Source organism: Diabrotica undecimpunctata, chromosome 4 (genome assembly GCF_040954645.1).
Source record: "Diabrotica undecimpunctata isolate CICGRU chromosome 4, icDiaUnde3, whole genome shotgun sequence".
Lineage (NCBI taxonomy): Eukaryota > Metazoa > Arthropoda > Insecta > Coleoptera > Chrysomelidae > Diabrotica > Diabrotica undecimpunctata.
This window is the reverse complement of record NC_092806.1, coordinates 6,894,039-6,918,719: the sequence shown is the minus strand read 5'-3', so window position 1 is coordinate 6,918,719 and position 24,681 is coordinate 6,894,039. Positions and strand designations below refer to the sequence as shown.

Genomic DNA, 24,681 nt, shown 5'->3' with positions numbered 1-24,681 from the left:
TCTAGCTGGGTCGGTTTGCTCCATCCGCATTACATGGCCTACCCACCTCAGACGTCCTATCTTTATGTGTTTTACGATATCTGGTTCCTGGTATATCCTATAGAGTTCGAAGTTGTATCGTCTTCTCCAGACACCATTTTCATTTACCGCTCCATAGATGCGCCTTAGTATTTTTCTTTCGAAACATCCTAACATGTTTTCATTGCTTTTTGTTAAAGTCCAGGTTTCTGAACCATATGTTAGGACTGGGCGTATTATTGTTTTGTAGAGTTTTACTTTTGTATTTCTTGATATAACTGTAGATTTAAAAAGGAAATTAAGCCCACAATAGCATCTATTAGCCGTGCAAATTCTGCGGTTTATCTCTGCGGTAGTGTCATTTTCAGTATTGACGAGCGTTCCCAGGTATACAAATTCGTTAACTGCCTAGAGGACGTCATTTTCTTTAACAAGTGGCCGTAGCGTTTGTGGTTGCTATTTTCATGTATTTTGTTTTGTTGGTGTTTATTATTAAACCCATTTTTGTAGCCGCTTCCTTTAATGCTACGTACGCCTCTCGTGCTGCGTTTTCCGTTCTCCCAACAATATTGATATCATCAGCATATGCTAAGATTTGCACAAATTTGCACATCTGTTTTTTAGCATGGGCTTAATTTTCCGAAGCAAAAATTCAAACTTTATGCATGACATTCTGCGAAAGTTAAAATTCTCCGGATTCCTTACAAGTTAGTTAATTGAAAAAGTTTGTCATGTTTCCTCTGTAAAAAAATGTTTTAAGCTATTTTCAGGATATTATCCAAATAAAAGACTTACACCGTTGTATTGCGATGAACCGATGTCATCCACCATCGTCTTTTTTGACATCGATGTTTTTTTTACCTCATTTGTTTTTAAAACATTTAAAACAAGATAATTTTGTAAACTTAAAGCACTAAAAAATTACGTATACTAAAAATTCCATGGACGGCTATGCTGACAAATGTGGCAGTCCTTGAGAGAGCAAATGCTGCTCGCGAGCTGCTTGATAACATCAAATGTAGAAAGATGGCCTATTTTGGACACGTAGTAAGGGGAGACCGATATAATATTCTTCAACTTATTATGATGGGTAAAATCGAAGGACGCAGAGGAATTGGTAGAAAGCAGGCCTCTTGGTTGAAGAATATCAGGGAGTGGACAGGAATGAGGAAAGATGAGCAACTCTTTAGAATAGCTCAAGACAGAGACAGTTTCGCCATGTTAATCGCCAACGTCAAGGGGACTTGATAGGGCACGTTAAGAAGAAGAAAGCACGCAGAGCTGTTGCCTCAGTAATTTCTATGCCCTCCATAGCTTAGGTTACACTGATGCAGCACTAAGGTAGCTGTACGTAAACAGTCATTTACCTTAAATGCTGCTGTGAAATTATTTCGGGCAGGATAGTGAACAACGTGAGTAGCAGCAGCAATGGCTGCATGTAAAGGGGATATAACAGCTTAAGCACGCGCTATTTCAGCGTATCAAAGTTATATTTTATCCTCTTTATAAGCAATCCTGCTTGTTCATTGGCGGATTGATACCTCTATGGAAGGTTGTCACTCCATCTTTTGCGCGGTCGTCCGATACTTCTTCTGCCGATTGGTGACTTATCTCTACTTTGACTACACGGGTCTCCTCCATTCTGCTTATGTGGTTATTCCATTCTTTTTTTTTATTTAGTGTCGATTCATTTATAAACTATACGTTATATTATATGATATGATATATTATATGAAATTTTTCGCACTATTACCTAATTTTCACTTTTGCCGAACTATTATTTACACACTTTTCGGATTTGGCACTTTGTGTCCGTCGATTTGCACACTATCGCATAATTTACTCACTGCATATTAAATCATTTTCATCTTCTGTATCATCGCTATTACTTTTATTACTGTTAATGTCAACCGTCACATTTATTACCACAGGATCAATATCGTCCATCAACCCGTCAATAACCCAAAATTTTTGCTCTTCCTTAATAGCAAGTTTACAATAGTTTTTCCAGTTTTCCATTGTTACTACACCAAATGCATTTCTTATTAATTGTTGTATAGAGGCGGTCTTAAACTCTGTGTTGTATGAGGCAATATGTCTTTTGACTTGACTCCATACCTTTTCAATTGGATGTAACTCCCAATTGTATGGTGGTAGATTTAGAATCGCAACATTTTTCTTTTTGCACATCTCATCGATTTTATATTTTATGTATTTTTCTTTGTATGTGTTTACGACTTTCATGAGCTCTGATTTTAAATAATCTTCTTCAAAAAAGATATCTTTCTCCATCAACCAAGTCTTAATTTGATCTTTATTGAAAACTTGTGTCGAAATCACTTCTTCTCTCCTCGAATGATACGAAGCGTTGTCCATAATCACAACAGTTTTTTCTGGAAGATTAGGAAGCAGCTTTTCCTTAAACCATTGTTCAAATATATTTCCATCCATCTCATCATGACAGTCCGCTTAGTTTTTTTAGCTAAAAACCAAAAAGCAGCACGTTCTACAAAGCTCAATTCGCTACCCGCATGCACTATAACAAATCGGGGGCCTCGTTGTGTCGGTTGTTTTAGGCCTGTAGACAACCCCTTAATAAACGCATCCCTGGCTGAAGTCACTGGGAGGTCCTTCCATTCTTTGGAAACACTGTGTTAAAAATTCACCGTTCACCGTTCATAAGAAATACATGGCCCTATCTCTACCATGTTATTTTCTTAACTTGGAACGCTCTATAGATCAGTTATCCCCACAGGACATCCAGCAGTGTCACTTCTTACCCAGTAAACAGAACGCAGTAGGGATGAAAATAAAGCCGGTCTTTTTTTATCTCTCTTATACTATAACCTTCTTTCATTCCGAAAACTCTACTCAGTTTTCGGCCATTATTATTGATTATACATTGAGCGTAGTAGTAATGTATACAATTATCATTTCACCTACTCAGTGTAATTTTCAAGGAAACTTATTATTAATTTTATGAGCCGAGCTTATTTGGCGTTTTTTTCCCGGAAGTAGCTCAGCAGTTCAAAAACCATAATTGGAGGAGCAATATTGGCGGCAAATAATACAGATGTCGATGATCTAAATGGGATCATTCTGAATTTTCTTCCAAGAAAGTTGTTTTTGCTCAACTGAGTTGACATTTTTGAGTTTTTGAGTTTTTGAATTTGTTGGAATTGCCCCGACTCCAACCTAACAATTTACAATTAAAAGTAGGATCAGTTGTCATTATGCTGCGTAAAATTATTCAACCTCGACTGTTAAAGAGACTGACTGTAGAAATAGAGTAGGCAAAATAGGCAAAAAGGCATTTTGTCTATAATACGAGCTTTAATTATAATAAAAACAGTATTTTATGAAACAATCTTAGGTTATTACGCAAATCTGCTATAAAAATTGAATTTAAATTCTCACAGATTCCCCCTAACAAGACTTTTCGTTAATTACTTCTATAAACATTAAATATACTGCTACAATTCCACGCTTATTGTATTTGTTTTACTTATAGCACTATAAAATATCACGATGTTTGGTTTATCTTTTTCTTAGTTTGTTCGGTGCGTCTATAGTTTCGGTTCGGTTCTGCGAGATGCCTGTAGTCAACCCTTTGCGCAAATTTAGTACTTTCTCCGTCCAGAATGGTCTTAAAAAAAGCGTGAGTATTGTTTTACTTACTTAGAAATACACTGCGTGTTTTTTGAAGCAGGTAATTCCAATTATTCAAAATACAATAAAATATAAGTAGTTTTGAAATCATGTGTTATAATTAACGGTTGATTAATGTATGAAATTCTAAACATTAGATTTATTTAACATTGTATTGTATACTATATAAAATAATGATCTCTTAGTATTAGCACTGTAAAAAAATTTGTGTTATATGTATAAGAATTTTATAAGAATTTTTCAATAATTTTAAGTTTTTGCAATTTATTCTATTGTAAATAAACTCCCACAATGCATAGACACTTTTAGGCACTGCCGTTAGGTACAGACAGGTCATTTAAGAGTAATAAGTTTGCAAAATTAATATCAGTCGTAAAGTGCAGAGAATGCACGTGTTGTTTATACGTTGTTTTCCTTGGAATATGTCTGTTCTGTTTTTCAAAAATCTTTGGTTAGTGTACAGTTGCTTAAAGAGTGAACTTGAGTAATTTTAAATTTAAATCCATGACTGAGAGATTTGCTTCTTCTTAGAGTGCCGTCTTCCTACGGAGGTTAGTAATCATAATGGCTATTTTTATTTTTAAACTTGCTGCTCCAAACAAATCAATCGATCTGCATTGAAACCAATCACGTAGATTCTTCAACCGTGAGTTCTACTTTTGGCCAACAGATCTTCCTTGAATCTCTCCCTGTATTATGAGTCTAAAAATTTTATATTTTGGTCCCCTCATTACGTGGCCTAGGTATTCCAGTTTTCTGGTTTTTCAGAGATTTGCTAGATCTGTTCAAATTGTTGCTTTGATTGATAATGGAATGAGTTAAAGAGAAGTAGCCAGACAGCACAGAGTCAATCGTTTTATGGTCCAAAAACCATTTTAACGATTCGTAGCGACTGGATCTCACGAACGACGACCAGGCTCAAGCGCGAGAAGAATCACAACGGCCAGAGAAGACCTTTCTTTACAATGCACTTCTTTGCAAAATCGGTTCCTTATGGCTCGGCTAGAGCAATAGAAAAACGTTTTTAAAATTCTCACGGGTGGAGATTAAGCACTTCTACAGTGAGAAAAAGGTTAATAAATTTGGTCTAAGGACTCACTGCCCAGCAACAGGACCTTTATTAACAGCAGCACATTGACAATGCCGACTTGAGTTTGCTAGAGTCCAGGATGGTTCTTTATGGCTCCGAGGGTCGCATATAAATATATAGAATACCTGGGGAACGATATTGCTTTTGGAAGAGGCTCTGTAATGTTTTGGCAGACATTAAATTCGAAGGCTGTACTGATCTCGTGTTTATTAATAGAGGAGCGTTGAATGCTCATCGATGCATTACCGAAATTCTAGACGAGCATGCAATGCCTTTTGCTGGATTTGTGGGCGAAAACTTTATTTTGATGCAGGACAACGCGCGGCCACACGTAGCCATGATGGTAACGCAATACCTGGAAACCGTCGGTGTGCCAAAAATTAATTGGCCGGCTCAAAGCCCAGATTTGAACCCGATTGAGCATGTTTGGGAGCAGCTCAAACGAAGAGCAAGAAACAGAATACCTGCTCCAATAAATCGTGAGCAGCTTCGATTGGCGCTCATGGAAGAATGGGAAGCTTTTCCTCAAGGCAACATCCAGAATTTGATTAATTCAATATCAAATTGAATGAGGAGTGTAATTCAAAATTGAGGTGGTAATACAAAATATTAAAAATCACGATTTTATTGTAATTTTTATAAAGAAAGCGGAAAATATTTACAATGTTAATTTTTAAAATTTTCCATTAAAATTATCATTTTGGGAGAAGCTCTTTTTTGACATTTGTTACTTAAGAAATGGTTGCATACTGCTTTAGAGCATATTCTTAAACATTATTCATGTTTCACCTTAAACGAACTTTTAAAGGATATACTGTCACATTTGTTATAATGATAAAGCTCTGAAACTGCTGCCTCAGTATCAAATTTAATATCAAATCACAGTTAATTCCACATCAATAATAATTGCTGATAGCGACATAATTCGCAAGCTTAAAAATAATAATTTATTTCAACATAATTTTAACCTGATTTTTCTTTACTACAAAGATCTATACGGAAGCTATAAAACTATAGATATCGTTAAATATCGTTATTTAGATAGCAATATTATTATTTTTCGCCATGTTTTTGTTTGCTAACCACAAAATATAGGAATCAATTATTTATAGGACGTTTGACATATGATGTAAATTTGGAATTTCTAATACGGATATTTGTAGAAAATATACATCTTATTAAGTAACTTTAAAACAGTTGGATTATTTAATTTGTTTAACTAAATACGTAGGGAATTACCCCAATTACTACTAATTAGTAAATTATCTATTTTGTAATAATTGTTCTAGTTATACCTTTACAGTTATCGGATAAGCACACTAAATAAAATGTCTCATATTGAAGTTTTAATTTTAAAAGACTGACTATATATGGTTCATGTAAACTTGGATGCAGTTTTTCTTTTAACCAATTCACAAACATCTCCGTATTTATTGTTATCGTGATAATTAGTCGATTTTAATTTTGACGAAAACACAAGATCCACTCCATTAATTCAACCATGTTTTTCACCCCCATGTAATTTAATGTGTCTCTTTCCTTGGTATCGGTGTTTTTTACGGATATTATTCTCTCGTCCTGCTAAATCTATTTTATTCCACCTTTAGCAAAAATCCACATTTAGACTAAATAAAGACAAATGAAGCGTGTTTTTTTAAAATTGTTATAGTTTCGTAAAACCTCGAGTCTTTTGTAAACGACACTAGCTCTTTCACACAAGGCTTTTATATTGTCTTCCATTTTAAACCAAAACTTTGGTTGATACCTAACCAAAGTTTAACCTAAAAACTTTTAATGCAAACCTAAACTATTCTAATATTTCTTAAATTTTTTAATTGCAGACACCAAATTTAACTCACTTGTTTAAATGCTATCTCAGGGTTTTCTTTGGGTTATGAAATACCTTTACGTGCATTGTAATAGTGTTAAAATATGCAACAAGGGGACAAGGAAAATAAAAATTATTCAAATATCTTAATCAAATACCTACTTTGAAAAATCTGCGCAGTCCAAATTTGATTTCCCTGAATTAACTTCCTTTATTAACTTTTTAGCTTATATACAATTAAACTAACTTTATAAAATATTTTTACCGGTTCCATTTCAAAACTTCTCTGTGTGAGATTTTTCAAAACCACTTTCTAGATTCTCGTGTAGAATTCGTTCACTAACTGCCTCCTTAGATCTGCCTCCAAAACCTAACATAGATCACTCGTACCGAAACAAACTCCTTTACCCTTTGGATACCCAGTTCTACCAGTACAAGTATAAGTTGGTTGTATTTACAGATGCTGTTGCTATCACACCTGCTACCCTCGTCTCCGTCAGCGTACCTTCCTTTATTAAATTTTTTAGCTTATAAACAATTAAACAAACTTTATAAAACATTTTTACCGATTCCGTTTCAAAACTTCTCTGTGTGAGATTTTTCAAAACCACTTTCTGGATTCTCGTGTAGAATTTGTTCACTAACCGCCTGCCTTAGATCTGCCCCCAAAACCTAACATAGATCTTTCGTACCAATACAAACTCCTTTAAAAAAGTGCAATCTTCAATTCGACTTATAATATAACACTTCGTAACAATGTTTTGACTGCTGTCAATAAATAAACAATATGAACTCCCCGTCAAATTCATTATCGTAGCCTACTTAGTTTCAAAAAAACTATTTTTAATCATATGAAATAACAATGGTCAAAATAGGTATCAACATTAAGATTCCTCTGCTATAAAAAAATTTAAAAGTACCTACTGACTTATTTTTTAATTTAATTTATAATACAGGGTGAGTTAATACTATACTTCATTATGTTTATGCGTTTTTATTCATATCTCGAGTTCGACAAAAGCTATTAACATGCGGTCTACGCCATTTTGTTACGAATTTAATCCAGTTCCATTATAATTTACAATAAATAGGTGTTTCAGTTAAACATTTTGCAGAAAAACAAATTTTAATTTTTTCTATTCGAAAGTACCCTCTACCTATGACAATTAAAACTAAATGCAATTATTTTATAGTAGATGTAAATTAATTCATCGACTATCTTTCTAATGACACTAATTTCGTTAAAATCGGTTGATCCAAACCAAAGTTACAGGTATTTATCCACAAATACTTTCCCACTCTCCCCCACTCTCTATTTGAGAAAATAAAAAAAATACTTGAACAACTTTGTGCAGAATTTAGGCCTCTTTCTAGTTTATTTATTTATTACTTATATAATTGGGCATATTTCCCAAAAAACTGGTTTTCAAAGTTTTCTTCACAGGTTACGCCCCCTAGCGGTTAACCCAGAAACTTGAAAGTTATATCCAGCGATTTCTCTTGACCACTTTTACGGAATTTTCTCCTAAAGTTATAACATAAATAGTTTCTGACATATAGGCGAGAGATCGGCTTATTGGACCACCCGGTACATACCGAATCAAAATATTCATTAAAAGAACACTTGACACTTTTGAAACGTGCTCAGAGTTCATAATTACAATGTAAAAATAAAATATTTTGTACATTCTTTCCCAGCAGATGACTTCTTCGCTCTGAAATTAATTGTCCAGATTTTTAGAATAGCCGCACTTTAATCATAAAATAATATCGTATCGAAACTTTTTAAAAATATGTCATCTTAGCTAATAAAAAATATAATACTTACTGTTAAGGATCTAAATAAACAAATGTTATCGGCCTTAAACAGATAATGTCGGCTACCTTGTAAACAAAATAGCGAAATATTTAGAATAACGAAGTAACGATATATAATTATCGGTTTGTTATTCCGTACTTAGGGTATTGGATAGTAACGAATATAAAGTAACTACCCAATTGAGCTTTCCTTTTCATATGTCATATGTTACTTGTTACTTGGAATGTTGCACAGATCGTATTTAAATCATTGGTATCAACCTTATAATAATTGATAGATTCCGAAGATTTGTTGTATATTAGTGTTAATATTTTATCGTCGACGTGCAGTTTTGCACACGACACCCGAAGAAGTAAAACAGTATTACTGATTTTCCTATATTTACTATATACAAAAATAATATTTTTATGATATACCTTTCTGTCCAGAATTTTTTTGACAGCCGCCCTTTTTCAGACAATGCTAGCTAATTAGTCACAAACACCTTTAAGTTGATGGTGTTATAAGAAGAAAAATTATTATACTGTAACAAAATATATTAAATAATTGAATATTAAAAAAATTCCCATTTTTATTGGCTATTGACCTCAAATTTAAAACATACCTTAAAATTATGTCATATCGCTTCATTTTACAAAAAAAAATCTAATTGGAATTTGGATTCATTCAGCATATATGTTGGTGTATTTATATAAACAGTATAAAAAGTGGCTCCGTTATCTTTAGCGACTGAAGAGTGGTACTTATGAAAACCGAAGATTCGTACATAAATTCGTTCCCCGAAACTGGTTTTGAGCAGTTTGGACCAGATTTTTAAAAAAATGTCTGTGATTTGATTGGCAACAATATTTAGCAATATATTTAAACGTAAGTTTTGTTTATTTACTTTTTAAGAAACATTGTTGTTATTTTACAAACCGGTGCAAATTAATAGCTATACTTAGACGTCCACTCATTTTTCCATATTCGTGTTGTTATTTTCGACAAGAAAAAATTATGATTTCCTTACTTATTAGTTGTCTGTAAATTTTCTATATGATTCTAATTTTTACCACCTGACCATATGATTTGTCTTTATATAATTTCCATTTTATACTATTTCTCTTCCACTGACGATCTTATTTGAATTGAACATTTTTATAGACCAGGCGGTATTTGTTTCTGCTTCTTCTTTTGTTTTTTTTTTCAATAAAAAATGATAATTTCACTATGCTGATACTTCAAAAGGTGGGCTGAATTTTTTATTAAACGATTTTTGAAAAAAATTTAAACCGTTCAATATTTTTCTTCTTTTGTTACTATGTCTTCGCTGCTGTGCACTTTAGAAAATTATTATAAGGACAGTAAACTTTTGCAATTAAACTTGCTGCAAGATAGAATTAATTGCAAATTAAAAACATTATGATTATTATTGTAAAAACAGAAAAATCCATTAAGAAATTGTCACAAATCAATTTTTTTTCAATGATTTTTTTAGGTTTTAAAAGCCACAAAAAAAAGTTCAAAGTTTACCCAGAAAATCATTTTAATATTATATATGAAACCCTACACAATTTCAGCAAAATCGATCAAGTCTTCTTGTTCTTGTGCCCTGCTCGATTATCTTGTGTTGGCTATCAAATTGGCTATAACAATTTTGTTGACGACAGCTAGGGAAAGGGAGGCATCTGTTAAACCATTCCCACAGGTTTTTAATTCATGACGTTCGTCTTTCTTTCATTTCTCCCGTCTATCTTGCCTTGTATTATTAATTGAAGTACATTATATCTTTCTGGTAGACGCATAACATGGCCAAAATATTGCAGGTTGCGATTTTAGACTGTTCTGACTACTTCCGCAACTTTTCCGTCCTCTGCAAAACAATTTTGTTACGAAGACCAACTATCTATCTATCAAATTTTTCTGCGAATACACCCAGATTTCAAAGGCTTCAAGTCTTCTTAGAAGTGTATCTGTCAAAGTCCAACCTTCAACACCATATAAAAGAATAGAGAATATATAATATCTATTAATCTAATTTTCAGTCTCAAAGTTATATTGTTTCCACATCTTAAATAGATTTTCGTCTTAAAAAATGCAGATCTGGCCTTCTCAATAATTATTCTAATCTCTTTGCTCTTGTCTTCTTATTTAGATTACAACCAAGATAAGTGATATTGTTGGTTCTCTCTAGTTGTTCTCCACAAGCTGTTACCACTTCTGGTTGTATTGGCGTTTTACTGACAACCATTACCTTAGTCTTTGTGGTGTCATTTGTAACTATTTGCAATTAACACCGTATCATCCGCGTACCTCAAATTATCAATATTGATGCCATTAATTTTGATACCACATTGAGCATCATCGAATGCTTAATTGAAAACGAATTCCGAATAGATTTTACATATTAGTAGAGGAGCTACTTAAAACAGCATATACGAGAGATGGACATTTATTTATCTCATGGCATACAACAAGAACACTTAATTACAAATTATTATAAAACGTTACATGGAGTATTACAAACAAACATCTAATGTAGTCTTCGACAATGTGACGAACGGTCTGTCGTTGCGCATCACAGTCACGCTCAGGAGTATGGTCTTTTCCCCATCTATATAAGCTGTCAGCCCATATACCGCTGCTTGTTCTTATTCTGTTTAGCGTTGTCCAGGTATTGTGGGTCAGTTCAAAGCTTGGCGGTTTCTGCTCGATACAGGCCATTTGGTATGTTTTCTGTGGTGATTCGCTCTCCCATTGTCTTCTCCAGGCCCTGGTGAGGTTGGAATGTTCTTGATGTAAGGAGTTGGCTCTTAGCAATGAAGGATATCTGGAGTGCAGTCTGTTTATTTCGATATCAAGCTTATCATGGTGGATGGGTAGTTAATGTTTAGCCTCGATAATTTGATATTCTCTGAGAAGAGAATGACTTCTTCGCAGTTTCGGCGGTGCAATGTGACTCAGAATGGGAAGCCAATAGTTCGGTGGGCTCCGAACTGATTGTAACTGAGATCATTCGCATTGTCTGGTTTAATTGGGTGTCAATAATCTTCGTGTGTTTGCTATTGAGCCATACCGGGGAAGCATATTCAGCCACCGAGTATACAAGTCCGAGAGCGGATAATCTGAGTAAGGGGACTGAGGGCCTCCCTGTAGTGCCACATAGCTTTTGGACGATATTAAATGGACATAAGTGGCGATAGGATTCAAGTAAGGACATTTTTTAGGGAAGTGAAGACAGTCAATCAGACAAGGTAAAACTTTTGTGTAACATAAGCAATGAAAGATGAAGCAGCTGAACTAATAACGATAAAAACAAAAAAACTCGTCGAACGATGAGAGAAATACTTTCGAAATTTACTAGATATTGAAAGTGAGATGGGAGAAGCAGATATCACATTCCATTCTGCAAATGTGGAAATACCAGCATTAACACTACAACAAGAAGTAAATAATGCTATTACAAAGCGCCAGGAAATAATAGGGTAGAGTAGATATATATATATATATATATATATATATATATATATATATATATATATATATATATAATATACAGTAGACTCCCTCTATAACGATAACTGAAATGGCAGACTAATTACCTCGTTATAAGCGAATCTCGTTATATCCTTCAACAATAATACTGTGCATACATATGAATATGTAGTTTTCTAAAACATTAACTTTCTATAGTGAAGCCATTCGGAGCAATATAAGATGCTAATAAATATTGTTTGAATGGCGTTTTTAAAACAAAGTTGTTTACTTTTATTGTCAATGAAATGCATTAAAACAAAAAAGAGTTGTTTACTTTTACTGTCAATGATATACGTTAAAACAAAAAATCTGTATTCTGTAAATATGTATAAAGCGTATAAAGTTATTTTGTCATTTTTGACTGCTTTAAATTGTCCAGTATTCTATCTATCATATTTTCTAAAGATGTGAAACAGTTTTATGCTTCTTCATTTGCGTTTTGTCATTGGATAAAGTTTCTGACAACCTTTAAAACACTTTCCACATCTTGTCTATTAGGACCCATATTATTAGGTGTGAATGGTCAACCCAATACAATGACCCTTGTGAATCATAAATTTTAGATTTCCGACTAAGAATCATAAATTGTAAGAAGTTTATTGCGGGCGGCCCGCAGTTAAAAAGGGTATTTATTTAAACACGTTTTAAACACGGTAAAAAACACGTTTTTCATTCTTATTTTCTCTCGTTATAAGCAAATTTACCTCGCTATAGAGGGTTATAGTTCAATAGAAATTTCACGGGACATCTAATGTACCTCGTTATAAGCGAAACCTCGTAATAACCGTGTTCGTTATAGAGGGAGTATACTGTATATATATATATATATTATATATATATATATATATATATATATATATATATATATATATATATATATATTTCTAAAGTATTCAACTAGTGAATTCAGAGGTTTAATCGGTCATTCAGGTTGGCAAATAAAAAAAGAAGTCAACTACTTCATAAGTTTATCGAAGACGTTTCGCTTTATATTTCTAAAGCTTGATCAGTTCTAACTCAATATGTAGTATATTATCGATGTTATCATATATCTACTGTACACTTTACTCATTATTTAAAACTAACTTAACAACCAAAAAACAAAAAACAACACACAAACTTTGCCGAAAATAATGTTCATATTCGTAGATCTTCGTATCTATTCGTATATATATATATATATATATATATATATATATATATATATATATATATATATATATATATATATATATAAATGTAAACAATTGACCAAGACAATTCTAAGAAACCCTTATTTTCGCAGTAATTTATAAATCTTGGTAAATTTGTTTTTTTAATAATAACATGTAATATAATTACTTAAAATTAATGCAGTTAATGAGTTATTAAACTGCGATAAACTGCAACTAGATCGACTAAACAGTTTATTATTTAATTTGTTTATCCTATAGAGCGATTATTTAAACAACTGTACTTTCCCAAACAGTGACCCTAGAAGTATTTATTAGATCGTAATCGATTCTTCGAGGCTTAAATTTTCAAATAAAATAAAAAATATCAACATTTAACCAAAATTGTTAAAAAAAAAATAGTTCAGTGGGCGGTACTGTAGACTATCAAGAAGCATTATATTAATCAACAAAATGGCTATTTTTAGGTAACTATTCTCTTTACAATTTCATAATATTTCCAATCAAATTTCTATTCAGCAGCAGTTTTTGTTGGTATATCTTTTTTAAGCGTGGTAAATCAATCTTTCATTGAATTCGTTATAACAAATGAGAGCTTATAAGAGCTCTTGTAAGAGCTCTACAAGTTATGGTCACTTTTGACAATTATTGGTATGCCTAATGGCCCCTTCTTTAGGTACACAAATGGAATCTTCCGCTGTGACTGTATAAAAAATATCAAAATGTTTTGCTAAAACTCTTTTATCGCACTTTAATACAATAGTTGAACTGATACTTGCAAAAATTCAACATTTTATTTATATAAAATTATATTTTTATGCAATTATGAAAATATAAATATGTAATTATCATTTGATAGTAAATTTAATTATTATAAAAACTTAATAAGATGTTTAAAAATGTATATTAAAAATATCTATGTTTTCTGTGTTTTTAAAATTTAAATAATATACTTAAAATTAAATAAAGTACACAAATAGTTGCACCCAATATACAAGGTCATTTATCTTTTTAGCAACCAGGTACGTTCCCTCTCAAGGCCGCTGCAAATTGAAACTTAGACATTTCCTACTGTTTGGTTGGCAGAGCCAAACTGCATCACCTTCCTTAAAACTAACAGGAGTGGATTTCTGATCAAACCTAACTTTCATCCTGTCACTGGTTGTAGCTTATTTCTGGCAAAACTGTGAACCTTAACCAGTCGATCCTTTAGGCCGCTGACATACTCGGGGGTCTCTTGGTCCAATGGAAAGCTTCATCTCTCGACCAGTCATTAACATTACTGAAGTGTAATCAGTTGCTTCATGTTGGGAGCTTTGGTAGGCTATCAGAAACAGAAGTACCAGTTTGTCCCAGTCTCTCTGGTTTATAAACAGGGACAGGTAGTTGGAGATGGTCCGGTCATATCTTTCTACAATAAAGCTCACCGAGGATGAAGCGATTTCGTTCTAGTCTTCTTGATTCTCAGCAAAGCCATCATGGTCTTCCAAATTTCCGAAGTCCAAACGGCATTCTCAAGCCGGACCTAACCAACTGTGATTGCTTTTTGGTTGGATAGTGCAACTACTTCTGACCATTTGGAAAAATAGTCCATAGCAACCATAAAATACTCGTTTCCTGATGTTTTTACTGAAAATGGTCCCAGAATGTCAACAGCAACTCGTTCCCATGGAGTCCCTGTGATGTGTTGTTGGAGTTTTTCCCTAAGTCTCGTTTTGGGTCATTTTTTGGATGCAAAGAAAAACAACTTGGGGTACTGTTCTCGTTCCATCTGGACTCTTCGATTTACGAGTGAGGACGTCATCTCGTAGACACAAGAAGTTCCACTGAAGGCAATAGCCCTTCACTGCTTCCCGATATTTGGCAATCCCCTGCCACTGTGGCCTAGCTCCGTTGTCGAGCAACTTACGGACTATTTTAAGATCGGGATATTTCTTCTGTTCAGCTTGGAGGTTTTCTTTGGCTAGAACATTTTCGTCACTTTCATCCTTTATGGTTTTTAACTAGAATCTGGCCTCGTTCTCCTTGGCGCTCGCTGAATCGACAGTGACTCTCTTTGCATAGTCTTCTCAAGAGGCCGTCGGCATTCCATGACTTCTTTTCGCTCGGTGACGAATTTCAAAGTCATATGTCCGTAGTTTCTCCAGTCATCGAACTATCGTTCCTTCAGGTGTCTTGAAATTGCGGATCCATTGCAAAGCGGAATGGTCGGTTATTATCAAGAATTTTGAAGAAGTGTAGAAAAGGTAAGCTGGTGTATAGTCAAATGACGGCTTCCTTTTAGTCAGGTCATGGAGAGGTTTGGTAATTTTTCCAAAAGCTTTCACGAAGCGATGATAGTAACTGCAAAGGACAAGGAAGCTTCGGACGTCGTGTTTGTTTCTTGCTGTGAGCTATTCCTGTACTGCTTTAATTTTTGGCGGTTCTGCTGCAACTCATGAGGATGAAATTATATGTCCAAAAAACTAACTTTTTCTTTGAAGGGCTCGCAGCTCTTGGCATTTTTTTTTAAACTGGTGTTTAAACTGGGATACTTTTAAAAATTAATTAATCCCGGAAAAATAAATAAATCAATTTTTTTCCATAAAAAAGTTATTGAATTTTAATATTATTTCGTAAGAAATATTGAAATTTTAATAATTAATGTATAATATTTATATAAATACATAATATTAATTATAAATTAATATTCCAAAATGTGTTTATTTAAATCAAAATATAAAACGTCTAATTTTTAAGAAGTTTTTACACTCTCTGATTAAATGGTTTTAAAACAAATTTTGAAACGAATCTGTTTGTACATTACAAGAAGAATTATTAATAATTATTATATATTTATGCAAATCATATACATTAATTAATAAAATTTAAATATTTGTAAAGAACTTTTTTATCGAAAAATTTAACTGATTTTTCCGGGATTTTTTTGATATTTCCAGAAACAATTAAAAAAAATCAAACTTCTGCGTACCATAGAAATCGAGATATTGCAAATTTTTTTAACGTGCTCCAATTTAAAGTTCCATTCTAATAAACAAGTACCAATATTTTAACGGATCTTACCTTTTTTACTCCTCGTTATATGTCAACTATGAAATGAAATATAAAATTTAGACCTTCGTTTATAATCTGTTCAATTTTCAGCTCTTAATGTTAATACACAAAGGAAATATCCATCTTGATTTTTATTGGTCATAGAAGTTTGTTATTTTTTTCAAAGATTGGTTTTTTACCATTTTTCAAGTGAGCCTACTTACAGGCACGTGACATGAAAAGTTATTATAAGTGTTTATAAGCTAAACAGATTTTCTAAACACAATTTTGATAAAACGTTAAAGTTTCTCTAAAAAGTTTAAAATCTCTAAATTGAAGCCTTAAAGAATCGATTCCAATCTGCTAAATGCCTCTACAGTCACTGTTTGGGCAAGTCTTGAATGACTGCGTACTTTAGGTGATATCACAAATGTAACGAATGGAAGCCAACACACACAGAGATCAGTACTGTAATATTTTTGCCTTTAGTAGGATCTCAAAGATAATTGAATTTGGGAAAGTTTGCAGTCAATCCAAATCAAGTGTATTGATGATGACTCCTAGATGAACTAGATTCCTATTTTGAGATAAAAAGCGATGACGACGATAAATTTTCTGCCCAAAGGGATGGACGGAGGCATATATGACATCTATATTTAAGAAAGGAGATAGAAAACGATGCGAAAACTACAGAGGAATAAGCGTAATATCATCAATAGGAAGATTATATGGACAGGTACTGCGAGAAAAGAGAGCAAGCGATAAAAGGCAAAATCGGGAAGGATCAAGCAGGCTTCACGGCAGCAAGATCATGCATAGACTACATATACACACTGGAACAACTGTTGAGAAAGGCTTATGACTCTGTACTAAGGTCAGAACTATGGGAGGCAATGTACAATTTAAAATACAGACCGAACTCATAGAAGCTACAAAAGTTCTGAATAAAGAAAATAAAGTGTCTATTAAAATGGGAAAAAAATGATAGGAGACACAACCACAACAAAAGGGCTCCTGCAGGGTTGTTCCACATTTCCAACCCTATTCAAAATATACTTAGAGAAAGCCTTGACTACATGGAAAAGAAAATGCGAAGGCATGGGATTACCGGTACGAAACGAATACCTATATACGTTAAGCCTTGCAGACGATCAAGTAGTGATTGCACAAAACCAAGAAGACCTCAGTTACATGATGAAGAAACTACAAGAAGAATATACCAAGGCTGGCCTAGAAATGAACCTCACGGAAACGGAGTACCTATCTACAAGTGAAGAAGATATAGATCTACAGATTGACGATAACGTAACAATCAAAGGAAAGTATAAATTCAAATACTTGGGGTTTATAATCACAAAAAAGGCAACAGCAGAGGAAGAAATTAAGCAAAGATTAGGACAAACAAGAACGGCAATCCGACAACTTAACTCAGTATGGTGGGATAGACACCTAAATATGAAGACAAAAACACACATTTATAAAACATTAGTGCGAAGTATTATGACATATGGGACTGAAAATTGGATTAAAAACAAGAAAAACAGCAGTAAGATAGTAGCAACAGAGATGGAATGCCTGTGAAAATGCTGCAAAGTAACAAGAATAGATAGGATATGTAATGACAAAATAAAGCAAAGAACATCAATAGAAACAAACATACTAACATATATAGAACAAAAAAGACTAAAGTGGTATGGATATGTAAGAAGAACTAGCGACAGCAGATGGATAAAGAGAATAATCGAATGGAGTCCCATAGAAAAGAGGAAAAGAGGACGACCCCGAAGATACTGGAGGAACGAAGTAGACGACGCCATAAGTAAGAGATGCCTAAACGATGGAGAATGGGAAAACAGAGAGATAGAAACTATTGAGCGAGGGAAGGCAGTGAATACTGTAGAATCCCTGAATATATATATATATATATATATATATATATATATATACTGCTAGACGTGATATATATATATATATATATATATATATATATATATATATATATATATATATATATGACTCTTTACAGAGAGATAAAGAGTTGAAAAACAGTAGTGGTAACGATGAAGTGCCCACGTCTAGCACCAGCCAAAGAAAGTCTACTCCAGCCCCAACATGGGTAAAGCAGCCATTTGAAGGTAAAGAACTCCTTCTTTGTTCGAATAGCAATAGGAGAATTTATTTTTTGTGAAACAAAAACGGGAAAATCAAAATTATAAAGAGGCTCCTATGGATGGAACTTCTATCCTATGGATGGAACTGAAGAACCGTTTGCTGAGACGGTAAGATATACGCCGCTATCTTCTAAGGATAAAAGATTTGATGGATAATGGATAGATGGATGGATAAAAATCCCAAGACTTGTCTAAAATCATGCCAAAGTCAATCAAGGATCCAATGCGTAAAGTACAAGAAATATTTATACTAAAAAAAAGTTCCATATTAAGTAATGTTTTTACCTAAGACTAAATGTTTTTAATATATTTTCATTTTCGATCATTTTGTAGTAGAGTCCGCGGATTTTTATCAAATTTTAGTGTATCATTGTACCTTAAAAAAGTAACCTATAGCTTTTTTTGCCCTTGTATGACCTTTTACAATTTTTTTCCTCGTATGGTTAAATTTTGACGATTAATTGAAAATCATAAAATTTTAAAAGTTTTCTTTTTGTTCTTTTTAGCTTATAAAATAAATCTTTTGTGGTTTTTAAATTATTTCATCAAAAAATTGACATTATAAAAAACAAAATGAGACCTTGATAGTTAAAATCGGGCCACTGTGCTCAGACATATAGCTCTTCACATATTGGATAAAAAGGCCCAAGCTCAATTTTTAGGCGCTCAAAAAAATAGTTTAAGGCCCGGGCCAAAAAATTCGGTAAGTATACATTGTTGTTTACATATAGAGCTACTTTCACCTAAATATTTATGCAGTTTGAGATTTTCAGGAAAAAGTACTATCAGTTTATGATAAAAAATGTGATTTTCCAAAAACTGTCTATTTTTAAAAAACTGTATCTTCGAATCTATTAAATTGATTAAAATTTACCAATGATCGTTTAAAAGGTATTAAAAATTTTTGTATTACACCTGTTTCTAATATTTTTTTCCTCGTATAGGCAAATTTTGACAATTTATTGAAAATCATAAAATTTTGAAAGTAGTCTTTTTGTTCTTTTTGACCTACAAAATAAAACTTATCTCTTGAGGTTTTTTAAGTTATTTCAACAGTTGACATTATAACAAAAAAAATGAGATCTCGTGAGTTAAAATCGGTCCACTGGGCTCAGAGATATAGCTCCTTAAATATAGGGTAAAAAGTGCTATTTTTGACCCTTTCAAAGGGCATATTTAAGGCCCAGGGGCACCTAGAGGGCTAAAAAAAGCTATATGCTAAAATTTGGTAAAAGTCTGCAGACCCCCTACAGACAAAAGTGTTTGAAAAGTAAAAATACTGCTCATATATATATATATATATATATATATATATATATATATATACATATATATATATATATATATACATATATATATATATATATATATATATATATATATATATATATATACATATAGTTAACTCCTCGTATAATTGACTTTTATTACACCTTATTTCTCAGCTTTTTAAATTACCGTTCCCCCAATTTTTTTGGGAATTTCCCTAAGGCTGTCATCGCCTTTTCTGAAATCCATCTAAAGTCCCTATCACGTCCAAACTAAATTTGGTACAATCTTGTTATATCAGGATTGAATTATATCCTGATGCGTCTGAGCCCGATAAAAAGAACTACCGCCTCGCAAATCGTTTCAGTAAGAGGCGCACGATTTTCCGTTCAAGTTCGGCAACTAAAATTGCATTCAGGTTAGCGCGCGCGGTATCGCGGGTTTCCCAATTTATTTCAGTCACCCACGCCAGTATTCCACTATCACACATTCAAGTAGTAGCTTCTCATGACCTGGTCTAATAGGTAGAACTGTTCGTATTCGAAAAACTTGTGTTTCGAAGCATGATAATCCGGTAAAAATTTTTTGTATAGACAATGGAAGGTCGGTTTACTTCAGGGGATTATGAGACCGAGCGCGGTATTGAGAACACCGGTTTCCAGCTGCAGGAAAGTGGTGATCACATCAAAAACGGACACCCGGTGGTGAATCAAAACAATTCGTTACAAGTGCCTAAGAGGAAAAAGTCTTTAGTGCAGCTGACCAGAGAGGCTCTACCTAGATTAGAAAATTACAGGAATTCGCGAAAGGCTGTGAAACGGCCCAGTTTGGGAGAATTACATGAAGGAGAGGAATCGAAGGTAAGGGACATAGACTCTAAATTGTTTTTTCAAAACAAAAAACAATAATAAACGAAAATTGTTGTTATTTTTTGTGACTCTTGCTGATTTAAACTAATTAATTTGTTTGTATATTTACATTTTTCAATAAAATGTTGCTTGTAGACAAATGCGGTACTTTTTAAGAGTACTTAAATTTTTATTAAATGTAAAATAACAGTTAAATTAGTATGCATATATCTAAATAATGTCCTGGTTAGAAGTTTTTATATCCATTGTTTTATTTTATATATTTAACTAAATTGGTCTTCTCAATTTTTATGTTTTTGTTTTGAACAATTGAGAAGTTTGGCAATACTGAAATTATCAAACCTGGAAGAACCCATTTAAACAAAATCTATTTTGCCGATAATAATTTTACTATAATTTAATGATAGGATCTATTAAAAAATCATTAAGTTCTAGTAATTCTTATTGTTATTAAATACCGTTTTGTAGCATTTTGTTCGTGTTCGTGTATCGTTTTTTCGTCCTAAATTTCAGCAAGATCTGTTTTATTTTTTCACTGAATTATCTTCTGTCTAAATTCATTTGACTTATAATAGACCCTTGGGTTTTAATACGAAGTTCAACCACGATTCACGACCTGCTGTTATGCCTTTTTTTGCAGGTTCCTTCTCGTTGAAACTAACAAACTTTAAAGTGGCATGAAGGAGAAAATCACGGATATTTTCCTATTAAAATTATGTGTTTAGGTCATAATTAACACCCTTAGGGCACCAGTATCCCTTATTCCAAAATTTTTCAAAATATAATTAATATTCCCCTGTAGATTCGTAAAATGGCATAAGGGAGAAATTTTTTGTACAAAAGAACATTTTCTTTACAAAGAAAATTCAATTTTCACGCAAAGTTCTTCAGAAAACCCCACAGTTTTCACATATTTTACTTATATTGATTTCATCTTTTAGTACTCTCAAAGGCATAAGGATAAAATCGTGTTGAGCTGCTTCAGTAATCCGATTATTAGGTTTAATACTGAATCCTGGAATTAGATATCTTTTATTTTGTTTTTTCTTGGTTACTTCAATTTTATTAGTTTCTTTACTTACTAAAAATATTATACAACCATTTATACACACATATTACATTTTTTTAAATAAGTTATCAAATATTGAACTTAATTTTAATAATATTTTTATTAAAGTTTTGAACTAAATAGTTTATTTACAAATGTGCCATTAGATAAGACTTTGAATATAGTCAAGTCAAACTTAGAGAATTATGATACATTGGCAACTAGAACAAGACTAAATGTATTAGCTATAATGAAGTTATTGACATTATGTACCTACTGACATTACCTATTTTCAACTAAATAATGAAATAATGAATTCTACAAACAAAATGTTGGTCTAGCAATGAGCTTTAGTTTTGAATCGGATAGTGAAACAAATATTATTTCAAAAGAAAACTTAAACCACAGAGTATGGTGGAGATAATATGTAGATGATGTATATGGCCTCATGAATCAGAGTTGTTGGCCACATTCCTAAATGATATGAACGATAAAGAAGAGATAATAACATTTACCATGGAAAAGGAATATAATAACACACCACCTTTACTGGATATTTTAATCTCTAAGAACGATGCTAGATATGAGACTATGTGTATAGAAAACCAACATACACCAACATATATCTAAATTACAAATAAAATTAAAACACTAATATTAAAAAGGAAATCATTACATTTTTATACGATAGATAGTCCACTTATCAGAGAGTTGACCCTTAAAATTCATACGATCAATCTGAATTTTGTAGAGAATATTATTTTTGGGACCAAAAAAGATGCAAAAAAGTTAACCACTTTTACCTTCGGGCTTCCCCACAAAACCCCACTAGTAGTTGGGCAAAAACGGAAAAAAAAATCGATTTACCAAGAATCTTTACACCGTAAAAAAATTTTGCTGCAGTTAATGATAGGCCTGCAAAGATGGGAGTTAAAAATAAAAATCACCAGATTTTGGTTTGAATGGAATGATTCTTGGAACTCATACAATTCTTTTACCACCTACATTCTTAACGGTTGTTCTAGCTGCTGCAAGTGCAAGTAGTGCTGATTTAAACAGATTTGTTGACAGAAGAGTACGTTTCAACGTTTTGATAATTGGCTGCAGAACATGTGGCATAAATGAACCAGCACATTTACCACGTTTCATATCCATACCCATTTCTCGTTTAGCTTTCATTGTGTAGTAGTTAACCAGGCAGTGGCTTTTTCACCCATAGATGCGTCTTTTACTTTAACTCGTTGACACGCTTTATTTTCCAAATATTTAATCTGCTTTATACCGATCTTTCAATGAATTACTTTGAGAACATGCGATAGAAAATTACTGTTTTATACAAATGCTAGAGGTATACCACAGATTTTTCTTTTCTATTCATTTGCTTTATCGTTTTGTAAGCAGACTTTTGTCTTCCATATAAATCATTTATATATATATATATATATATATATATATATATATATATATATATATTGTAGCGTGATTAAATAAAACGAGCGGTTCGAATTTATATACATATATTTATTTATAACTTTACAGTTCGGTACTCTATTATCAACTAACTCTACTTCTAACATTGTTACCTATATATACTATAGTTACTGGTTTCGAGAATATTCTGGCGTTGTCCCACCTCTAATTCACCTACGTGACCGGTTATTCTCTCTCGCACTCGATACGCCGCGAACTTTCGAGAGTATTAGAGATGCAATGCAACCGTTACCTGGGCCATGCCAAAAGTATGTTCGTAACACTGCTCCCCTCTTAAATCTGATCGTCCCGATCAGCAACTCCGGTAGGCACAGCATGGCGGAATCTACAGGACTCTCCAGCTCTGCATGAACCCTTTAGAAAGAAATAACAGTCTACTGACTTTGAAGGATACGATCCCATCGGGTTAATGCAACACACAGTAATTCGTACGCCGGTGTCTCGGAAGATCACTTCAAGCATGCTTCTGACAATTTTCCAGTCCAGATTATCTAGTGCATGGCCTATCTTAGGTAAGGCCAAATTCTTGATGTCGTAATTGCACACAATTTTCTTCAAATTAGTTAGAGCACGCCATATATCCTCGTAGCTTGCCCTGTCTGTATAAGACTTCCTGGTCACCATATACAGCAAAGATCGGGAACCATCTTCTAATCTCAGTACTCTTCCAACTTTAGGCTGCTGGTTTTTTAACTCGTCCAAACGACCGAATTTCTTATAAAATACGGATGAGATTCCTTTAGTCATCTCAAGATCTTGGGCAACACAGTGGGCTAGAGAGACGTTATGCGGAACACTAAAAAGATCCTGCTGAACTTCTGTGGTCACGCCGAATCTAGCACTCTTTCTCTCTGCGTAATTTGACATAAATTCATTAAAGCTTGGTCGCCGGTCATCTTTGATCTCATGTTGAAGGGTTCGTGCTTCTTCTGTTTCATTTGAGCCAGCATATGGTGCAAGACGATTTATGTGAACTACTTTTGGTTTACCTTTCGGCAACTTCTTAATTCGGTATATTACGTCATTTATTTTCTTTTTAATTTCATATGGACCTTCCCATTGTCTTTGCAGTTTGGGAGACAAGCCTCGACGACGTTGTGGATTATAAAGCCAAACAAGATCACCTACTTCATAGCTTTCACTCTTACATCGAGAATCATATTGATCTTTCATTCTGTCACTGGCTATCTGGATGTGTTGTCGGGCAAGTTCATGAATGTTGTTCATTCTTAACTTCAGGCGGTCGACATAATCTTCGCTTGCAACATGTTCTTCGGAAGGTCTGCAGCCAAACTCTAGGTCGCAGGGTAAACGAACTTCACGACCTAACATCAGGCAGGTTGGAGTCTGGCCTGTAGTTTCATTCACGGCCGAGCGGTAGGCCATTAGGAATAAATGAATGTGCTGGTCCCAATCTCTTTGATGTTCTGATACAACTTTGGACAGGTGTTTACCCATTGTTCGGTTCATTCTCTCGACCATTCCATCTGATTGAGGATGCAGGGGTGTCGTTCTGGTCTTATTGACACCAATCAATTTACAAACGTTTTGGAAAAGGGTTGACTCGAAATTTCGCCCTTGGTCGGAGTGGATCTCCAAAGGAACACCAAATCGGCTAAAGAATTCTTTAACAAGTACCTCTGCAACGGTAGCAGCTTCTTGATTTGGTATCGCATAGGCCTCAGTCC

The 24,681-nt window shown here is 33.4% G+C and overlaps 1 protein-coding gene across 3 annotated transcripts in view; it reads left to right on the top strand.

The window, feature by feature from the left end:
• Positions 1-3,550: 3,550 nt before the first annotated feature.
• The window catches only part of NKCC (sodium potassium chloride cotransporter), a 93,659-nt gene continuing 72,528 nt past the window's right edge, over positions 3,551-24,681 (top strand). Inside the window, exons 1-2 of one of the 3 annotated variants that reach the window (XM_072528765.1) lie at positions 9,171-9,291; positions 20,179-20,445. In XM_072528765.1, coding sequence (XP_072384866.1) covers positions 20,182-20,445 — 264 coding nt within the window. In that variant the 5' untranslated portion in view covers positions 9,171-9,291; positions 20,179-20,181. Of the gene's footprint in view, positions 3,677-9,170; positions 9,292-19,943; positions 20,446-24,681 lie in introns of those variants that run through there. The other 2 variants (XM_072528766.1, XM_072528764.1) reach the window with 2 other exon arrangements.